The sequence below is a fragment of the Zonotrichia albicollis genome, chromosome 37 (assembly GCF_047830755.1).
Source record: "Zonotrichia albicollis isolate bZonAlb1 chromosome 37, bZonAlb1.hap1, whole genome shotgun sequence".
In the NCBI taxonomy this organism is placed as follows: domain Eukaryota; kingdom Metazoa; phylum Chordata; class Aves; order Passeriformes; family Passerellidae; genus Zonotrichia; species Zonotrichia albicollis.
Window position 1 is genome coordinate 1387 of NC_133855.1, and position 18366 is coordinate 19752.

Genomic DNA, 18366 nt, shown 5'->3' on the forward strand with positions numbered 1-18366 from the left:
TTTCCCCCAATTTTCCCCCAATTTTCCCCCATTTTTCCCCCATTTTCCCCCCATTTTTTCCCCATTTTTTCCCCCAATTTTTCCCCCATTTTTCCCCCAATTTTCCCCCATATTTTCCCCCAATTTTCCCCCCATTTTTCCCCCATTTTTCCCCCAATTTTTCCCCAATTTTTCCCCAATTTTTCCCTTCATTTTTCCTCAATTTTTCCCCCAATTTTTCCCCCATTTTTTCCCCAAAATTCCCTTTTTTCCCCCCAGAACTGCGCCCGTTCCAGCCTCTCAGGAATCCCAATTTTTCCCCATTTTTCTCCAATTTTCCCCCAAATTTCCCCCATTTTTAACCCAATGTTTCCCCAAATTTTTCCCCATTTTTAACCTATTTTTCCCAATTTCCCCCCATTTTTAACCTTATTTTTCCCAATTTTTAAATCAATTTTTCTCCATTTTTTCCTCCATTTTCCCCCAATTTTTTCCCAATTTTCCCCCAATTTTTTCCCAAATTTTCCCCATTATTAACCCAATTTTTTTCCATTTTTAACAGAATTTTTTCCCCATTTTTCCCCATTTTTTCCCCATTTTTCCCCCCATTTTTTCCGCATTTTTCCCCCATTTTTAACCCAATTTTTTCCCCATTTTAAACCCAATTTCCCCCCATTTTTTCCGCCATTTTTCCCCCATTTTTTCCCCCATTTTTTCCCCAGAGCTGCGCCCGTTCCAGCCTCTCATGAATCCCAATTTTCCCCATTTTCAACCCAATTTTTCCCCCTTTTTTCGCCCAATTTTCCCCCATTTTTTCCCAATTTTTCCCCCATTTTTAACCCAATTTTTTCCCCATTTCCCCCCCAATTTTTAACCCAATTTTTCCCCATTTTTAATCCAATTTTCCCCCATTTTTAACCCAATTTTCCCCATTTTTTTCCCTATTTTTAACCCAATTTTCCCCCATTTTTCCCCCATTTTTTAACCAATTTCCCCCTATTTTAAATCGAATTTTCCCCCATTTTTAACCAATTTTTTCCCAAATTTTCCCCATTTTTCCCCCAATTTTTCCCCATTTTTATCCAAATTTTTCCCCCAATTTTTCCCCCATTATTAACCCAATTTTCCCCCCATTTTTCCCCCCATTTTAACCCATTTTTTCCCCATTTTTAACCCATTTTAACCCAATTTTCCCCCAATTTTTAACCAAATTTTCCCTCATTTTTAACCCAATCTTTTCCCCATTTTCCCCCATTTTTTCCCAAATTTTCCCCATTTTCCCCCCAGAGCTGCGGCCGTTCCAGCCTCTCAGGAATCCCAATTTTTCCCCCAATTTCCCCCATTTTTAACCCCAATTTCCCCCAATTTTCCCCTATTTTTTCCCCAATTTTTTCCCCATTTCCCCCCATTTTACACAATTTTCCCCCAATTTTTAACCAATTTTCCCCCATTTTTCCTCAATTTCCCATTTTCCCCCCAGAACTGCAGCCATTCCAGCCTCTCAAGAATCCAAATTTTTCAACAAATTTTCCCCCATTTTAACCACATTTCCCCCCATTTTTTCCCCATTTTTCCCCAAATTTTTCCCCCATTTTTAACCCCAATTTTCCCCCAATTCCCCCCAATTTTCCCCCCAATTTTCCCCCAATTTTCCCCAATTTTTCCCCCCATTTTTTCCCAATTTTCCCCCCATTTTAACCCAATTTCCCCCAATTTTTCCCCATTTAACCAAATTTTCCCCCATTTTTTCCCCATTTTCACCCATTTTTTCCCAATTTTTTTCCCAATTTTTCCCCCATTTTTTAACCAAATTTTCCCCATTATTAACCCAATTTTTTCCATTTTTAACAGAATTTTTCCCCAATTTTTCCCCCATTTTTTCCCCATTTTCCCCCCATTTTTTCCCCATTTTCCCCCCTATTTTTCCCCATTTTTCCCCATTTTTTCCCCATTTTTTCCCCAATTTTTCCCCAATTTTTCCCCAATTTTCCCCATTTTTAACCCAATTTTTCCCCCATTTTTCCCCCATTTTTTCCCCATTTTCCCCCCATTTTTTCCCCCATTTTTAACCCAATTTTTTCCCCATTTTTAACCAATTTCCCCCTATTTTAAATCGAATTTTCCCCCATTTTTAACCAAAATTTTTCCCAAATTTTCCCCATTTTTCCCCCAATTTTTCCCCATTTTTATCCAAATTTTTCCCCAATTTTTCCCCCATTATTAACCCAATTTTCCCCCCATTTTTCCCCCCATTTTAACCCATTTTTTCCCCATTTTTAACCCATTTTTTCCCCCATATTTTTAACCCAATTTTCCCCCAAATTTCCCCCATTTTTTCCCCAATTATCCCCCATTTTTAACCCAATTTTTTCCAAATTTCCCCCATTTTTCCCCAAATTTCTCCCCATTTTTTCCCCATTTTTTAACCCATTTTAACCCAATTTTCCCCAATTTTTAACCAAATTTTCCCTCATTTTTAACCCAATCTTTTCCCCAATTTTTCCCCATTTTTTCCCAAATTTTCCGCCATTTTCCCCCAGAGCTGCGGCCGTTCCAGCCTCTCAGGAATCCCAATTTTTCAACAAATTTTCCCCCATTTTTAACCCAATTTCCCCCCAATTTCCCCCCCAATTTTTCCCCCATTTTTTCCCATTTTTCCCCCCATTTTTAACCAAATTTTCCCCCATTTTTTCCAATTTTTTTTCCCAATTTTTCCCCCATTTTTTAACCAAATTTTCCCCCATTTTTCCCCCATTTTTAACCCAATTTTCCCCCAAATTTCCCCCCATTTCTTCCCCATTTTTTCCCCCATTTTCCCCCAATTTTAACCCAATTTCCCCCCATTTTTAACCCAATTTTCCCCCAATTTTTCCCCATTTTTTCCCCAATTTTCCCCCATTTTAAATCAAATTTTCCCCCATTTTTAACCCAATTTTTTCCCAATTTTTCCCCATTTTCAACCCAATGTTTCCCCAATTCTTCCCCAATTTTCCCCCATTTTTTCCCCCATTATTTTCCCCAATTTTCCCCAATTTTTTCCCCATTTTTCCCCATTTTCCCCCCATTTTTTCCCCAATTTTTCCCCACTTTTTCCCCAGAGCTGCGGCCGTTCCAGCCTCTCAAGAATCCAAATTTTTCAACCAATTTTCCCCCAATTTTTTCCCAAATTTTTCCCCAATTTTTCCCCCATTTTTAACCCATTTTCCCCCTCATTTTTAACCCAATTTCCCCCCCCTTTTTTCCCCATTTTCCCCCCTTTTTTCCCCCAATTTCCCCCCATTCTTTCCCCATTTTTTCCCCAATTTTTTCCCCATTATTTAACTCAATTTTCCCCCATTTTTTCCCCAATTTCTAACCCAATTTTTCCCCATTTTTAACCCAATTTTCCCCCATTTTTCCCCCAGAACTGCGCCCGTTCCAGCCTCTCAGGAATCCCAATTTTTCCCCCATTTTTCCCCAATTTTCCCCCAATTTTCCCCCATTTTTAACCCAATGTTTCCCCAAATTTTTCCCCATTTTTACCTTATTTTTCCCAATTTCCCCCCATTTTTAACCTTATTTTTCCCAATTTTTAAATCAATTTTTCTCCATTTTTACCCCAATTTTTTCCCATTTTCTCCCCATTTTTCCCCCATTTTTCCCCAAATTTTCCCCCATTTTTCCCCAATTTTTTCCCCATTTTTTCCCCAATTTTTTCCCAAATTTCCCCCCAATTTTCCCCAATTTTTTCCCCATTTTCCCCAATTTTTTAACCAATTTCCCCCCTTTTTTTCCCCAATTATCCCCAATTTTTCCCCCATTTTTTCACCCAATTTTCCCCATTTTTTTCCCATTTTAAATCAAATTTTTCCCCATTTTTAACCAAATTTTTCCCAAATTTTCCCCATTATTAACCCAATTTTCCCCCAATTTTTTCCCCAATTTCCCCATTTTTAACCCAATTTTTCCCCAATTTTCCCCCATTTTTTCCCCCAATTTTTCCCCCAAATTTTTCCCCATTTTCCCCCAAATTTTCCCCCATTTTTTACCAATTTTTTGCCCGTTTTTTCCCGATTTCCCCCCAGAGTTCCGCCCGTTCCAGTCGTTCCCGTTCTCCTCCCTCGGCGCCGCCTCGGCCTCGCTGCGGGGGCAGCGCTGGCTCTTCCTGGCCCGGCCCCGGCTCGGCGGCTGCGCCCTCCTCGAGTGGGACCAGCTGGGCGGCAAATTCCGGGCTCGGAGCGTGGTCAACGGTGGGAAATGGGGGGAAAAACCGGGAAATTGGGAAAAATGGAAAAAACGGGGGGAAAATCGGTGAAAAAATGGGAAAAATCGGTGAAAAAATGGGAATAAATGGGAATAAATGGGGTGGGAGTGGGAGCAGCTGGGGGGGCAAATTCCGGGCTCGGAGCGTGGTCAATGGTGGGAAATGGGGGGAAAAACCGGGAAATTGGGAAAAATGGAAAAAACGGGGGGAAAATCGGTGAAAAAAATGGGAAAAATCGGTGGAAAAATGGGAAAAATCGGTGAAAAAATGGGGTGGGAGTGGGACCAGCTCGGCGGCAAATTCCGGGCTCGGAGCGTGGTCAATGGTGGGAAATGGGGGGAACCGGGAAATTGGGAAAAATGGAAAAAACGGGGGAAAAATCGGTGAAAAAATGGGAAAAATCGGTGAAAAAAAGGGAAAAAATGGGAAAAAAATGGGAAAAATGGGGGGAAAAAGGGAAAATGAGGGGGAGGTTCCGGGCTCAGAGTGTGGTGAACGGTGAGAAATTGGGGGGGGGAAAATGGGGGAAATTGGGAAAAATGGAAAAATTAAAATTGGGGAAAAATGGGGAAAAATTTGGGAAAAAATGGGAAAAAAATGGGAAAAAAATGGGGAAAAAATGGGGAAAATGAGGGGGAGGTTCCGGGCTCAGAGAGTGGTGAACGGTGAGAAAATTGGGGGAAAAATGGGGAAATTGGGAAAAATGGAAAAATTTAAAAATTGGGGAAAATGGGGAAAAATTTGGGAAAAAATGGGAAAAAATTGGGAAAAAAAAGGGAAAAAATGGGAAAAATGGGGTGGGAGTGGAGCAGCTCAGGGGGAAATTCCGGGCACGGAGCGTGGTGAACGGTGAGAAATTGGGAAAAATGGAAAAATGGGAAATTTGGGGAAAAACGGGGAAAAAATCGGTGAAAAAATGGGAAAAATCGGTGAAAAAATGGGAAAAAATGGGAAAAATGGGGTGGGAGTGGGACCAGCTCGGCGGCAAATTCCGGGCTCGGAGCGTGGTCAATGGTGAGAAATGGGGGAAAAACCGGGAAATTGGGAAAAACGGGAAAAAACGGGGGGGAAATCGGTGAAAAAATGGGAAAAATCGGTGAAAAATGGCAAAAATCGGTGAAAAATGGGAAAAAAATGGAAAAAATGGGGTGGGAGTGGGAGCAGCTCGGGGGGAAATTCCGGGCTCGGAGCGTGGTCAATGGTGGGAAATGGGGGGAAAAAATGGGAAATTGGGAAATTTGGGGAAAAAACGGGGGAAAAATCGGTGAAAAAATGGGAAAAATCGGCGAAAAAATGGGAAAAATCGGTGAAAAAATGGGAAAAATCGGGGAAAAAATCGGTGAAAAAATGGGAAAAAATTGGGAAAAAAATGGGGAAATAATGGGGAAAAAATGGGGAAAAATGGGAAAAAATGGGGAAAAAATGGGAAAAAAAATGGGAAAAAAATGGGGAAAAAATGGGGAAAAAATGGGAAAAATCGGGGAAAAATGGGAAAAAAATGGGAAAAAAATGGAAAAAATGAGTGGGAGTGGGAGCAGCTCGGGGGAAATTCCGGGCTCGGAGCGTGGTCAATGGTGGGAAATGGGGAGAAAAAATGGGAAATTGGGAAAAATGGAAAAAACGGGGGGAAAATCGGTGAAAAAATGGGGAAAATCGGTGAAAAAATGGGAAAAAAATGGGAAAAATGGGGTGGGAGTGGGAGCAGCTGGGCGGCAAATTCCGGGCTCGGAGCGTGGTCAATGGTGGGAAATTGGGGAAAAACCGGGAAATTGGAAAAATGGAAAAAACGGGGGAAAATCGGTGAAAAAATGGGGAAAATCGGTGAAAAAATGGGAAAAATCGGTGAAAAAATGGGGAAAATCGGTGAAAAAATGGGGTGGGAGTGGGAGCAGCTCGGGGGGAAATTCCGGGCACGGAGCGTGGTCAACGGTGGGAAATTGGGAAAAATGGGGAAATTGGGAAAAATGGAAAAAAACGGGGAAAAAATCGGTGAAAAAATGGGAAAAATCGGGGAAAAAATGGGAAAAAAATGGAAATAAATGGGGTGGGAGTGGGAGCAGCTCGGGGGGAAATTCCGGGCTCGGAGCGTGGTCAATGGTGGGAAATGGGGGGAAAACCGGGAAATTGGGAAATTTGGGGAAAAAACGGGGGGAAAATCGGTGAAAAAATGGGAAAAATCGGTGAAAAAATGGGAAAAAAATGGAAAAAATGGGAAAAAAATGGGAAAAAATTGGGAAAAAATTGGGAAAAAATGAGAAATAATGGGGAAATAATTGGGAGAACAAAGGGAAAATTAGGGAGAGGTTCCGGCCCGGAGCGTGGTCAATGGTGAGAAACGGGGGAAAAACCGGGAAATTGGGAAAAACGGGAAAAAACGGGGAAAAAATCGGTGAAAAAATGGGAAAAATCAGCGAAAAAATGGGAAAAAAATGGAAAAAATGGGGTGGGAGTGGGAGCAGCTCGGGGGGAAATTCCGGGCACGGAGTGTGGTGAATGGTGAGAAATTGGGAAAAATGGAAAAATGGGAAATTTGGGGAAAAAACGGGGGAAAAATCGGGGAAAAAATGGGAAAAATCGGTGAAAAAATGGGAAAAATCGGTGAAAAAATGGGAATAAATGGGAATAAATGGGGTGGGAGTGGGACCAGCTGGGCGGCAAATTCCGGGCACGGAGCGTGGTCAACGGTGGGAAATTGGGGGAAAAACCGGGAAATTGGGAAAAATGGAAAAAACGGGGGGAAAATCGGTGAAAAAATGGGGAAAATCGGCGAAAAAATGGGAAAAAAATCGGTGAAAAAATGGGAAAAATCGGTGAAAAAATGGAGAAATAATGGGAAAAATGGGGTGGGAGTGGGGAGCAGCTGGGGGGCAAATTCCGGGGCTCAGAGCGTGGTCAATGGTGGGAAATGGGGGGAAAACCGGGAAATTGGGAAAAATGGAAAAAACGGGGGGAAAATCGGGGAAAAAATGGGAAAAATCGGTGAAAAAATGGGAAAAAATGGGGAAAATGGGTGGGAGTGGGACCAGCTGGGCGGCAAATTCCGGGCTCGGAGCGTGGTCAACGGTGAGAAATTGGGGGAAAAATGGGAAATTGGGAAAAATGGAAAAATGGGAAATTTGGGGGAAAACGGGGAAAAATTCGGGAAAAAATGGAAAATTGGGGGAAAAAATGGGGAAAAATGGGGAAAAACAAAGGGAAAATGAGGGGGAGGTTCCGGGCTCAGAGTGTGGTGAACGGTGGGAAATTGGGAAAAATGGAAAAATGGGAAATTTGGGGAAAAAACGGGGAAAAAATCGGGGAAAAAATGGGAAAAAATGGAAAAAATGGGAAAAAATGAGAAAAAAAATAAGGGAAAAAGAGGAAATGAGGGGGAGGTTCCGGGCTCAGAGTGTGGTGAACGGTGAGAAATTGGGGGGAATGGAAAAATGGGAAATTTTGGGGAAAAAACGGGGGAAAAATCGGTGAAAAAATGGGAAAAATCGGTGAAAAATGGGAAAAAATGGGGAAAAAATGGGGAAAAAAATGGAAAAAATGGGAAAAAAATGGGGAAAATGAGGGGGAGGTTCCGGGCTCAGAGAGTGGTGAATGGTGAGGAAATTGGGGGGAAAAAGGGGGGAAATTGGGAAAAATGGAAAAAATTTTAAAATTGGGGGAAAACGGGGAAAAATTCGGGAAAAAAATGGGAAAAAATGGGGAAATAATGGGGAGAACAAAGGGAAAATGAGGGGGAGGTTCCGGGCTCAGAGTGAACGGTGAGAAATTGGGGGGAAAAATGGAAAAAATAAAAAAAATTGGGGGAAAAACGGGGAAAAAATCGGTGAAAAAATGGGAAAAATCGGCGAAAAAATGGGGAAAAAATGGGAAAAAATGGGAAAAAAATGGGGAAAATGGGGAAAAAATGGGGAAAATGAGGGAGAGGTTCCGGGCACAGAGTGTGGTGAACGGTGAGAAATTGGGGGGAAAATGGAAAAATGGGAAATTTGGGGAAAAACGGGGAAAAAATCGGTGAAAAAATGGGGAAAAAAATGGGGAAAAAATGGGAAAAAATGAGAAAAAATGGGGAAAAAATGGGGAAAAAATGGGAAAAAAATGGGGAAAAATGGGGAAAAACAAAGGGAAAATGAGGGGAGGTTCCGGGCTCAGAGTGTGGTGAACAGGGAGGAAATTGGGGGAAAAATGGGGGAAATTGGGAAAAATGGAAAAAATTAAAAATTGGGGAAAAAACGGGGGGAAAATCAGTGAAAAATAGGAAAAATCAGCGAAAAAATGGGGGAAATAATGGAAAAAATGGGGTGGGAGTGGGAGCAGCTCAGGGGGAAATTCCGGGCTCAGAGTGTGGTGAACGGTGAGAAATTGGGAAAAATGGAAAAAATGGGAAATTTGGGGAAAAAACGGGGAAAAAACAGGGAAAAAATGGGAAAAATGAGAAAAAAATCAGGGAAAAATGGGGAAAAAAAAGGGAAAATGAGAGGGAGGTTCCGGGCTCAGAGTGCGGTGAACGGTGAGAAATTGGGAAAAATGGAAAAAATGGGAAATTTGGGGAAAAAACGGGGAAAAAATCGGTGAAAAAATGGGAAAAAATGGGGAAAAAAATGGGGAAAAAATGGGAAAAAAATGGGGAAATAATGGGGAAAAAATGGGGAAAAAATGGGGAAAATGAGGGGGAGGTTCCGGGCTCAGAGTGTGGTGAACGGTGAGAAATTGGGGGAAAAATGGGGAAATTGGGAAAAATGGAAAAAATGGGAAATTTGGGGAAAAAACGGGGAAAAAATCGGCAAAAAAATGGGAAAAAATGGGGAAAAAATGGGAAAAAAATGAGAAAAAAATGAGGGAAAATGGGGAAAAACAAAGGGAAAATGAGGGGAGGTTCCGGGCACAGAGTGCGGTGAATGGTGAGAAAATTGGGGTGAAAAAATGGGGAAATTGGGAAAAATTAAAAAATAAAAAAAATTGGGGAAAATGGGGAAAAAATGGGAAAAAAAGGGAAAAATTGGGGGAAAAAATTGGGAAAAAATGGGAAAAAAATGGGGAAAAAATGGAGGAAGACAAAGGGAAAATGGGGGAAAGTGGTGAAAAAAAAATTAAAAATTGGGGAGAAAAGGGGAAATGGGGAAAAATGGGGGAAATGGGAAAAATGGGGAAAAATGGGAAAGAACGGGAGGAAAATGGAGGAAATGGGGGAAAATGGGAAAAAATGGGAAAAAGGGTGGAAAATGGGGGAAAGGGTGGGAAAAAATGGGAAAAAAGAGGGAAAATGGGGAAAAATGGAGAAAAAATTAAGAATTGGGGAGAAAAGGGAAATGGGGGGAATTGGGAAAAATGGTGAAAAAAATGGGAAAAATGGTGAACAAAATGGGAAAAATGGTGAAAAAAATGGGAAAGAACGGGAGCAAAATGGGTGGAAAATGGGGGAAAAAATGGTGAAAAAAAATTAAAAATTGGGGAGAAAGTGGGAAATGAGGAGAAAATGGGAGAAATGGTGAAAATCGGGTGGGAAATGGTGAAAAAACCGGGGGAAATTGGTGAAAAACGAGGTGGGAATGGTGAAGAACGGGTGAGGAACATCAAGGTGGAGCCCCAGGACACCCAAGGGTGGCGGTGGCACCCCAGGAGGGCCCTGGGGACACCAGGATGGGCTGAGGGCACCAAAGGGGCCTTGGGGAGACGAGGGCAGAGCCACCATGGCCATGAGGTCTCCTCTGATGTCCCAAGGTCCCCAATGTCCCCCAAGGTCCCCAACATCTCCAGTGTCCCCAAGGTCCCCATCATCCCAATGTCCCCAAGGTCCTCAAGGTCCTCAAGGTCCCCATCGCTCCAACATCCCCAATGTCCCCAGGGTCCTCCATACTCCCAACGTCCTCAAGGTCCCCAGCATCTCCAATGTCCCCAAGGTCTCCAATGTCCTCAGTATCCCCAAGGTCCCAAAGGTCCCCAACATCTCAAATGTCCCCCAATGTCCCCAACATCTCCAATGTCCCCAAGATCCCATCACCCCAACATCTCCAATGTCCCAAAGCTCCTCAACATCTCCATGATTCCCAATGTCCCCCATCACCCCAACATCTCCAATGTCCCCAAGGTCCCCATCACCCCAACATCCCCAATGTCCCCAACATCTCCAATGTCCCCAACATCTCCAGTGTCCCCAAGGTGCCATCACCCCAACATCTCCAATGTCCCCAATGTCCCCAAGGTCCCATCACCCCAACATCTCCAATGTCCCCAGTGTCCCATCACCCCAACATCTGCAATGTCCCCAGTGTCCCATCACCCCAACATCTCCAATGTCCCCAAGGTCTCCAATGTCCCCAAGGTCCCCAAGGTCCCCAAGGTCTCATCACCCCACTGTCCCCCCAGGCTCGTCGCCGGTGTCGTGCCACCCGGTGCCGGTGGGTGACACGCTGTTCCTGGTGGTGGCCCAGCTGCGCGGCGGCTCCTGGGTGTGGTCCCATCATCCCAACATCTCCAATGTCCCCAAGGTCCCCAAGGTCCCCATCACTCCAACATCTCCAATGTCCCCCAAAGTCCCCATCACCCCAACATCTCCAATGTCCCCAAGGTCCCAAAGGTCCCCAACATCTCCAATGTCCCCAGTGTCCCCAAGGTCCCATCACCCCAACATCTCCAATGTCCCCACTGTCCCCCCGCAGGCTCGTCGCCGGTGTCGTGCCACCCCGTCCCAGTGGGTGACACGCTGTTCCTGGTGGTGGCCCAGCTGCGCGGCGGCTCCTGGGTGTGGCGCCGCTCGGGCTCGTCCTTCGTGCGCCACCAGGCGCTGGGCCAGGGCCACCTGCGGCGCCCCGCGCCGTCACCTCGGCTCTCCTGGGCGGCCACCTCTACCTGGGCGTGGCCGACAGCTCCAAGGGCGGCACCTCCACCGTGTTCCGCTGGGCCTCCGGGGCCTTCTACCCGCAGCAGGCGCTGCGGCCGTGGCGCCGCGACACCCACCTGGAGTTCCTGGAGCTGGGGCGGGGCGCGCGGCGCTGGTGGCCTGCGCCGCCGCCAGCCGGCCCCAGGTGTACCTGTGGGGCGCCGGCGGCTTCGCGCCGCACACGGACATCCCGCACGTGCCCGACGTGTACGCGGCCAAGCACTTCCGGGCCCAGGGCGCCGTCTTCCTGTGCCTCACCAGGTTCCTGGGGGACGCCAAGGTGAGGGACGGGGCGGGGAGGGTGGGGGTGGTGGGGTTGGGGGTTTGTGGAGGTTGTGGGGGTCTGTCAGGGTTATGGGGGTCCATCAGGGTTATGGGGGTCCGTCAGGGTTATGGGGTTCCATCAGGGTTATGGGGGTCCAACATGGTCATGGGATCATGAGGTTATGGGGGTCCATCATGGTTATGGGGGTCCATCAGGGTTATGGGGTTCCATCAGGGTCATGGGGGTCCATCAGGGTTATGGGGTTCTATCAAGGTCATGTGGTTATGGGGTTCCGTCAGGGTCATGGGGTTATGGGGGTCCATCATAGTTATGGAGGTCCATCATGGTTATGGGGTTATGGGGTTCCATCATGGTTATGGGGTTCCATCACAGTTATGGGGTTATGGGGGTCCATCAGGGTTATGGGGGTCCATCAGGGTTATGGAGGTCCATCATGGTTATGTGGTTATGGGGGTCCATCAGGGTTATGGGATCATGAGGTTATGGGGTTCCATCACAGTTATGGGGTTCCATCAGGGTCATGGGGGTCCATCATGGTTATGGGTTATGGGGTTCCATCAGGGTCATGGGGGTCCATCATGGTTATGGGTTATGGGGTTCCATCAGGGTCATGGGGGTCCATCATGGTTATGGGTTATGGGGTTCCATCAGGGTCATGGGGGTCCATCATGGTTATGGGTTATGGGGTTCCATCAGGGTCATGGGGTTCCATCAAGGTCATGCGGTTATGGGGTTCTATCAAGGTCATGTGGTTATGGGGTTCCATCACAGTTATGGGGTTCTATCAGGGTTATGGGGTTATGGGGGTCCATCAGGGTCATGTGGTTATAGGGGTCCATCAGGGTCATGGGATCATGGAGTTCCATCAGGGTCATGAGGTTATGGGGGTCCATCAGGGTTATGGAGTTCCATCAGGGTCATGCAGTTATGGTGTTCTATCAAGGTTATGGGGTTATGGGGTTCCATCAGGGTTATGGGGTTATGGGGTTCCATCAGGGTTATGGGGTTCCATCAGGGTCATGGGGTTATGGGGTTCCATCATGGTTATGGGGTTCTATCAAGGTTATGGGGTTATGGGGGTCCATCAGGGTCATGGAGATATGGGGTTATGGAGTTCCATCAAGGTCATGGGGTCATGAGGTTATGGGGGTCCATCAGGGTTATGGGGTTCCATCATGGTCATGTGGTTATGGGGTTCCATCATGGTTATGGGTTATGGGGTTCCATCAGGGTCATGTGGTTATGGGGGTTCATCACAGTCATGGGGTTATGGGGTTCCATCAGGGTCATGGGGTCATGTGGTTATGGGGGTCCATCAGGGTCATGGGGTGATGTGATGTGGTTATGGAGGTCCATCAAGATCATGGGGGGTAACCACGGTCGTGGGGTTATGGGGGTCCATCAAGGCCATGAGGTAATGGGGGTCCATCAGGGTTATGGGGTCATGTGGTTATGGGGGTCTATCATGGTTATAGGTTATGGGGCTCCATCAGGGTCATGGGGTTATGGGGTTCCATCAAGGCCATGTGGTTATGGGGGTCCATCAGGGTCATGTGGCTATGGGGGTTCATCACAGTCATGGGGTTATGGAGGTCCATCATGGTTATGGGGTTATGGAGTTCCATCATGGTCATATGGTTATGGGGTTCCATCAGGGTCATGGGGTTATGGAGGTCCATCAGGGTCATGGGGTTATGGAGGTCCATCAAGGTTATGGGATCATGTTGTTATGGGGTTCCATCAAGGTCTATCAGGGTTATGGGGTTCCATCATGGTCATGTGGTTATGGGGGTCCATCAAGGTCATGGGGTTATGGGGTTCCATCAAGGCCGTGTGGTTATGAAGGTCCACCAGGGTCATGGGGTTCCATTAAGATCATGTGGTCAAGGGGGGTCACCAGGCTCACGTGGGGCCACCATGGTCATGATGGTCACCACATGGCCACGGGGGCCAGCTGGGGTCACGTGAGCCACCTGTGACCCCCTGACCCCATGGGCAGGTGGGTGATGGTGCTGGGAGGGCTCCAACCCCACCCAACCCCACCCAACCCCACCCAAACACCCCATGGTGCCACTGCTGACCCCATGGTCCCACCACCCATCTCATGGTCCCACTGCTGACCCCATGGTCCCACCACCCATCTCATGGTCCCAGCACCCATCCCATGGTCCCACCATCCCATGGTCCCACCACTGATCCCATGGTCCCACCATCCCATGGTCCCAGCACCCATCCCATGGTCCCACCACCCATCCCATGGTCCCACCATCCCATGGTCTCACCACCCATCCCATGGTCCCATCACCCATCCCATGGTCCCACCACCCATCCCATGGTCCCACCACCCATCTCATGGTCCCATCACCCATCCCATGGTCCCACCATCCCATGGTCCCAGCACCCATCCCATGGTCCCACCACCCACCCCATGGTCCCACCACCCATCTCATGGTCCCATCACCCATCCCATGGTCCCACCATCCCATGGTCTCACCACCCATCCCATGGTCCCATCACCCATCCCATGGTCCCACCATCCCATGGTCCCATCACCCATCCCATGGTCCCACCATCCCATGGTCTCACCACCCATCCCATGGTCCCATCACCCATCCCATGGTCCCATTATCCATGCCATGACCCCACCACCATCCCATGGCCCCATCACCATTCCCTGGTCCCATCACCCATCCCATGGTCCCACCACCATCTCATGGTCCCACCTGGTGTCCAGGTGATGCCCTAGGGGCATTCCAACCCAACCCAACCCAACCCAACGCAACCTGACCCAACCCAAATCATCCCAACACAACCTGACCCAATGAACCCAACCCAACCTAGCTCAACCCTATGACCCACCACCATCCCATGGTCCCACCACCCATCCCATGGTCCCACCACCCATTCCCTGGGCCCACCACCCATCCCATGGTCCCACCACTGACCCCAAAACCCAACCCAACCCAACCCAACCAAACCCAATGAACCCAACCCAATCTAGCTCAACCCTATGACCCACCACCCATCCCATGGTCCCACCACTGATCCCATGACCTCACCACTGATCTCATGGTCCCACCACCCATCCCATGGTCCCACCACCATCTCATGACCCCCCACCACGCCCAGGTGATGCGCTGGGAGGGCTCCAACCCAACCCAACCCAACCCAACCCAACCCAACCCAACCCAACCCAATCATCTCATGGTCCCACCACCCATTCCCTGGTCCCACCACCAATCCCCTGACCCCATCACCCATCCCATGGTTCCACCACCATCTCATGGTCCCACCACCATCTCATGGTGCCACCACCATCCCATGGTTCCACCACCCATCCCCATGGTCCCACCACCATCCCATGGTTCCACCACCATCCCATGACCTCACCACCATCCCATGGTTCCACCACCCATCCCCATGATCCCACCACCATCCCATGGTCCCATCACCCATCCCATGGTCCCTCCTGGTGCCCAGGTGATGCGCTGGGAGGGCTCCAACCCAACCCAACCCAACCCAACCCAACCCAACCCATGACCCCACCACTGATCTCATGGTCCCACGACCCATTCCATGACCCATCACCCATCTCATGGTCCCGCCACTGACCCAACTGAACCCAACCCAACCCAACCCAACCCAACCCAATCATCTCATGGTCCCACCACCCATCCCCATGATCCCAGCACTGCCCCATGGTCCCACCACCCATCCCATGGTTCCACCACCATCCCATGGTCCCACCACCCATCCCATGGTCCCATCACCCATCCCATGGTCCCACCACCATCCCATGGTCCCACCACCATCCCGTGATCCCATCACCCATCCCATGGTCCCACCACCATCTCATGACCCCCCACCACGCCCAGGTGATGCGCTGGGAGGGCTCCAACCCAACCCAACCAATCCAACCCAACCCAACCCAACCCAATCATCTCATGGTCCCACCACCATTCCCTGGTCCCACCACCATCTCATGGTCCCACCACCCATCTCATGGTCCCACCACCCCATGGTCCCACCACCATCTCCTGACCCCACCCCCGGTGCGCAGGTGATGCGCTGGGAGGGCTCCAACCCAACCCAACCCAACCCAACCCAACCCAATCATCTCATGGTCCCACCACCCATCCCCATGGTCCCACCACCAATCCCCTGACCCCATCACCCATCCCATGGTCCCACCACCATCCCATGGTTCCACCACCATCCCATGATCCCACCACCATTCCCTGGTCCCACCACCCATCCCATGGTCCCACCACCATCCCATGTTTCCACCACTGATCCCATGACCTCACCACCCATCCCATGGTCCCACCACCATCCCATGGTCCCACCCCACACCCAGGTGATGCGCTGGGACGGCTCCAACCCAACCCAACCAACCCAACCCAACCAACCCAACCCAACCCAACCCAACCCAACCCAACCCAACCCAATCATCTCATGGTCCCACCACCATCTCGTGATCCCATCACCCACCCCATGGTCCCACCACCCATCCCATGGTCCCACCACCACCCCATTGTCCCTGCACCCATCCCATGGTCCCACCACCATCTCCTGACCCACCCCATGCCCAGGTGATGCGCTGGGAGGGCTCCATGTTCCGCGAGGTGCAGGCCGTGCCGGCGCGCGGCTCCCTGGTGTTCCAGCCGCTGCTCCTGGCCGGCCACCGCTACGTCCTGCTGGGCAACGACTTCGCGCCGAGCCGGGTGCTGGCGGCGGGCGCGGGCGGGCGCCTGGAGCCGCGGCAGGAGCTGCCCCTGCCCGCGCCCCGCGCCTTCGTCCCCGTCACCGCCGCCCAGAGACACTTCCTGCTGGCCACCAGCTTCAAGGGCGCCACGCAGATCTACGCCCACGTCACCGAGGACATCGGCACCTAGGGGACCTGTGGTGGCATCTGGAGGGACGTGGGGATGGTGGCAACCAGGTCATCATGGAGATGGAGACATCAGGAGACACTTGGTGGGGACGTGGGGATGGTGGCCACCATGATCTTGTGGAGATGGGGACAGCTGAGGACACCATGGGGACATCGTGGGGACATCCAGATCTACGCCCACGTCACCGAGGACATCGGCACCTAGGGGACCTGTGGTGGCATCTGGAGGGACGTGGGGATGGTGGCCACCATGATCTTGTGGAGATGGGGACACATCTGGAAGGACGTGGGGATGGTGGCAACCAGGTCATCATGGAGATGGAGACATCAGGAGACACTTGGTGGGGACGTGGGGATGGTGGCCACCATGATCTTGTGGAGATGGGGACATCAGGAGACACCTGGGGACACATCTGGAAGGATGTGGGGATGGAGGCCACCACAACGTCATGGAGATGGGGACATCAGGGGAATCAGGGGACTCTTGATGGTGGCATCTGGAGGGACGTGGGGATGGTGGCCACCATGATCTTGTGGAGATGGGGACATCAGGGGACACCATGGGGACATTGTGGGGACATCATGGGGACAGCCACGTCACCGAGGACATCGGCACCTAGGGACAGCTGGGGACACCTGGGGACATCTGGGGACACCTGGGGATGGCTGGGGCCATTGTCACCTCAGTGTCACCGCTGGTCTTGTGTCCTCTTCTGGTGCCACCATCACCTCAGTGTCCCCAAGGCCACCAATGACCCAGTGTCCCCAAGGGCACCACCAATCAATGTCCCCAAGGCCTTGTGTCCCCTCCTGGTGCCACCATCGCCTCAGTGTCCCCAAGGCCACCACCACCTCAATGTCCCCAATGGTCTGATGTCACCTTCTAGTGCCACCATTGTCCCGATGTCCCCAAGGCCACCAGTGACCCGATGTCCCCAAGGCCACCATCACCTCAATGTCCCCAGAGTCTTTGTCACCTCAATGCCACCCTTGGCTTTGTGTCCGTCTCTGGTGCCACCATGGCCCTGATGTCCCCAAGGCCACCATTGTCACCTCAGTGTCACCTCTGGCCTCACGTCCTCTTCTGGTGCCACCATCACCTCAATGTCCCCAAGGCCACCATCACCCTGTTCCCAAAGTTTGTGTCCCCTCCTGGTGCCACCATCATTCCAATGTCCCCAAGGCCACCGTCAATCAATGTCCCCAAGGTTTGTGTCCCCTCCTGGTGCCACCATGGCCCTGATGTCCCCAGGGCCACCGTTGTCACCTCAGTGTCACCTCTGGTCTCACGTCCTCTTCTGGTGTCACCATGGCCCTGATGTCCCCAAGGCCACCATTGTCACCTCAGTGTCACCTCTGCTCTCGTGTCCTCTTCTGGTGCCACCATCACCCCAGTGTCCCCAAGGCCACCAATGACCCACTGTCCCCAATGGTCTGATGTCACCTTCTAGTGCCACCATTGTCCTGATGTCCCCAAGGCCACCAATGACCCAGTGTCCCCAAGGCCATCACTGATCCAAGGTCCCCAAGGCCACCATCCCTTCAGTGTCCCCTCCTGGTGCCACCATCACTCAATGTCCCCAATGGTCTGATGTCCCCTCCTGGAGCCACCATGGCCCTGATGTCCCCAAGGCCACCACCAATCAATGTCCCCAATGGTCTGATGTCACCTTCCAGTGCCACCATCGCCCCGCTGTCCCCAGGGCCACCACTGTCACCTCAGTGTCACCTCTGCTCTCGTGTCCTCTTCTGGTGCCACCATTGTCCTGATGTCCCCAAGGCCACCATCACTCAATGTCCCCACAGTCGCTGTCACCCTGATGCCACCCTTGGCTTTGTGTCCGTCTCTGGTGCCACCATGGCCTCAATGTCCCCAAGGCCACCATCACTCAATGTCCCCAAGGCTTTCTGTCCCCTCCTGGTGCCACCATCTCCCAGATGTCCCCAAGGCCACCACTGACCCACTGTCCCCAAGGCCACCACTGACCCAATGTCCCCAAAGTCTTTGTCACCTCAATGTCACCCTTCGCTTTGTGTCCATCTCTGGTGCCACCATGGCCTCAATGTCCCCAAGGCCACCACCAATCAATGTC

At 50.2% G+C, this 18366-nt stretch overlaps 1 protein-coding gene and 1 long non-coding RNA gene across 2 annotated transcripts; both read left to right on the forward strand.

Annotated features, from left to right (window-relative positions):
* Window positions 1–4015: 4015 nt before the first annotated feature.
* Window positions 4016–16407, forward strand: LOC141726647 (leucine-rich repeat LGI family member 4-like; the record flags this gene model as incomplete). Its single annotated transcript, XM_074531603.1, is given in 5 exon segments — window positions 4016–4208; window positions 10873–11022; window positions 11025–11191; window positions 11194–11373; window positions 15972–16407. Coding segments are annotated over 5 exon segments (993 nt in total), but the record flags the coding sequence as incomplete, so codon positions are not given.
* Window positions 6275–10856, forward strand: LOC141726649 (uncharacterized). The gene is made up of 3 exons (XR_012577730.1): window positions 6275–6319; window positions 10580–10710; window positions 10827–10856. It is a non-coding gene; the product is annotated as an uncharacterized LOC141726649 (long non-coding RNA).
* Window positions 16408–18366: the final 1959 nt, after the last annotated feature.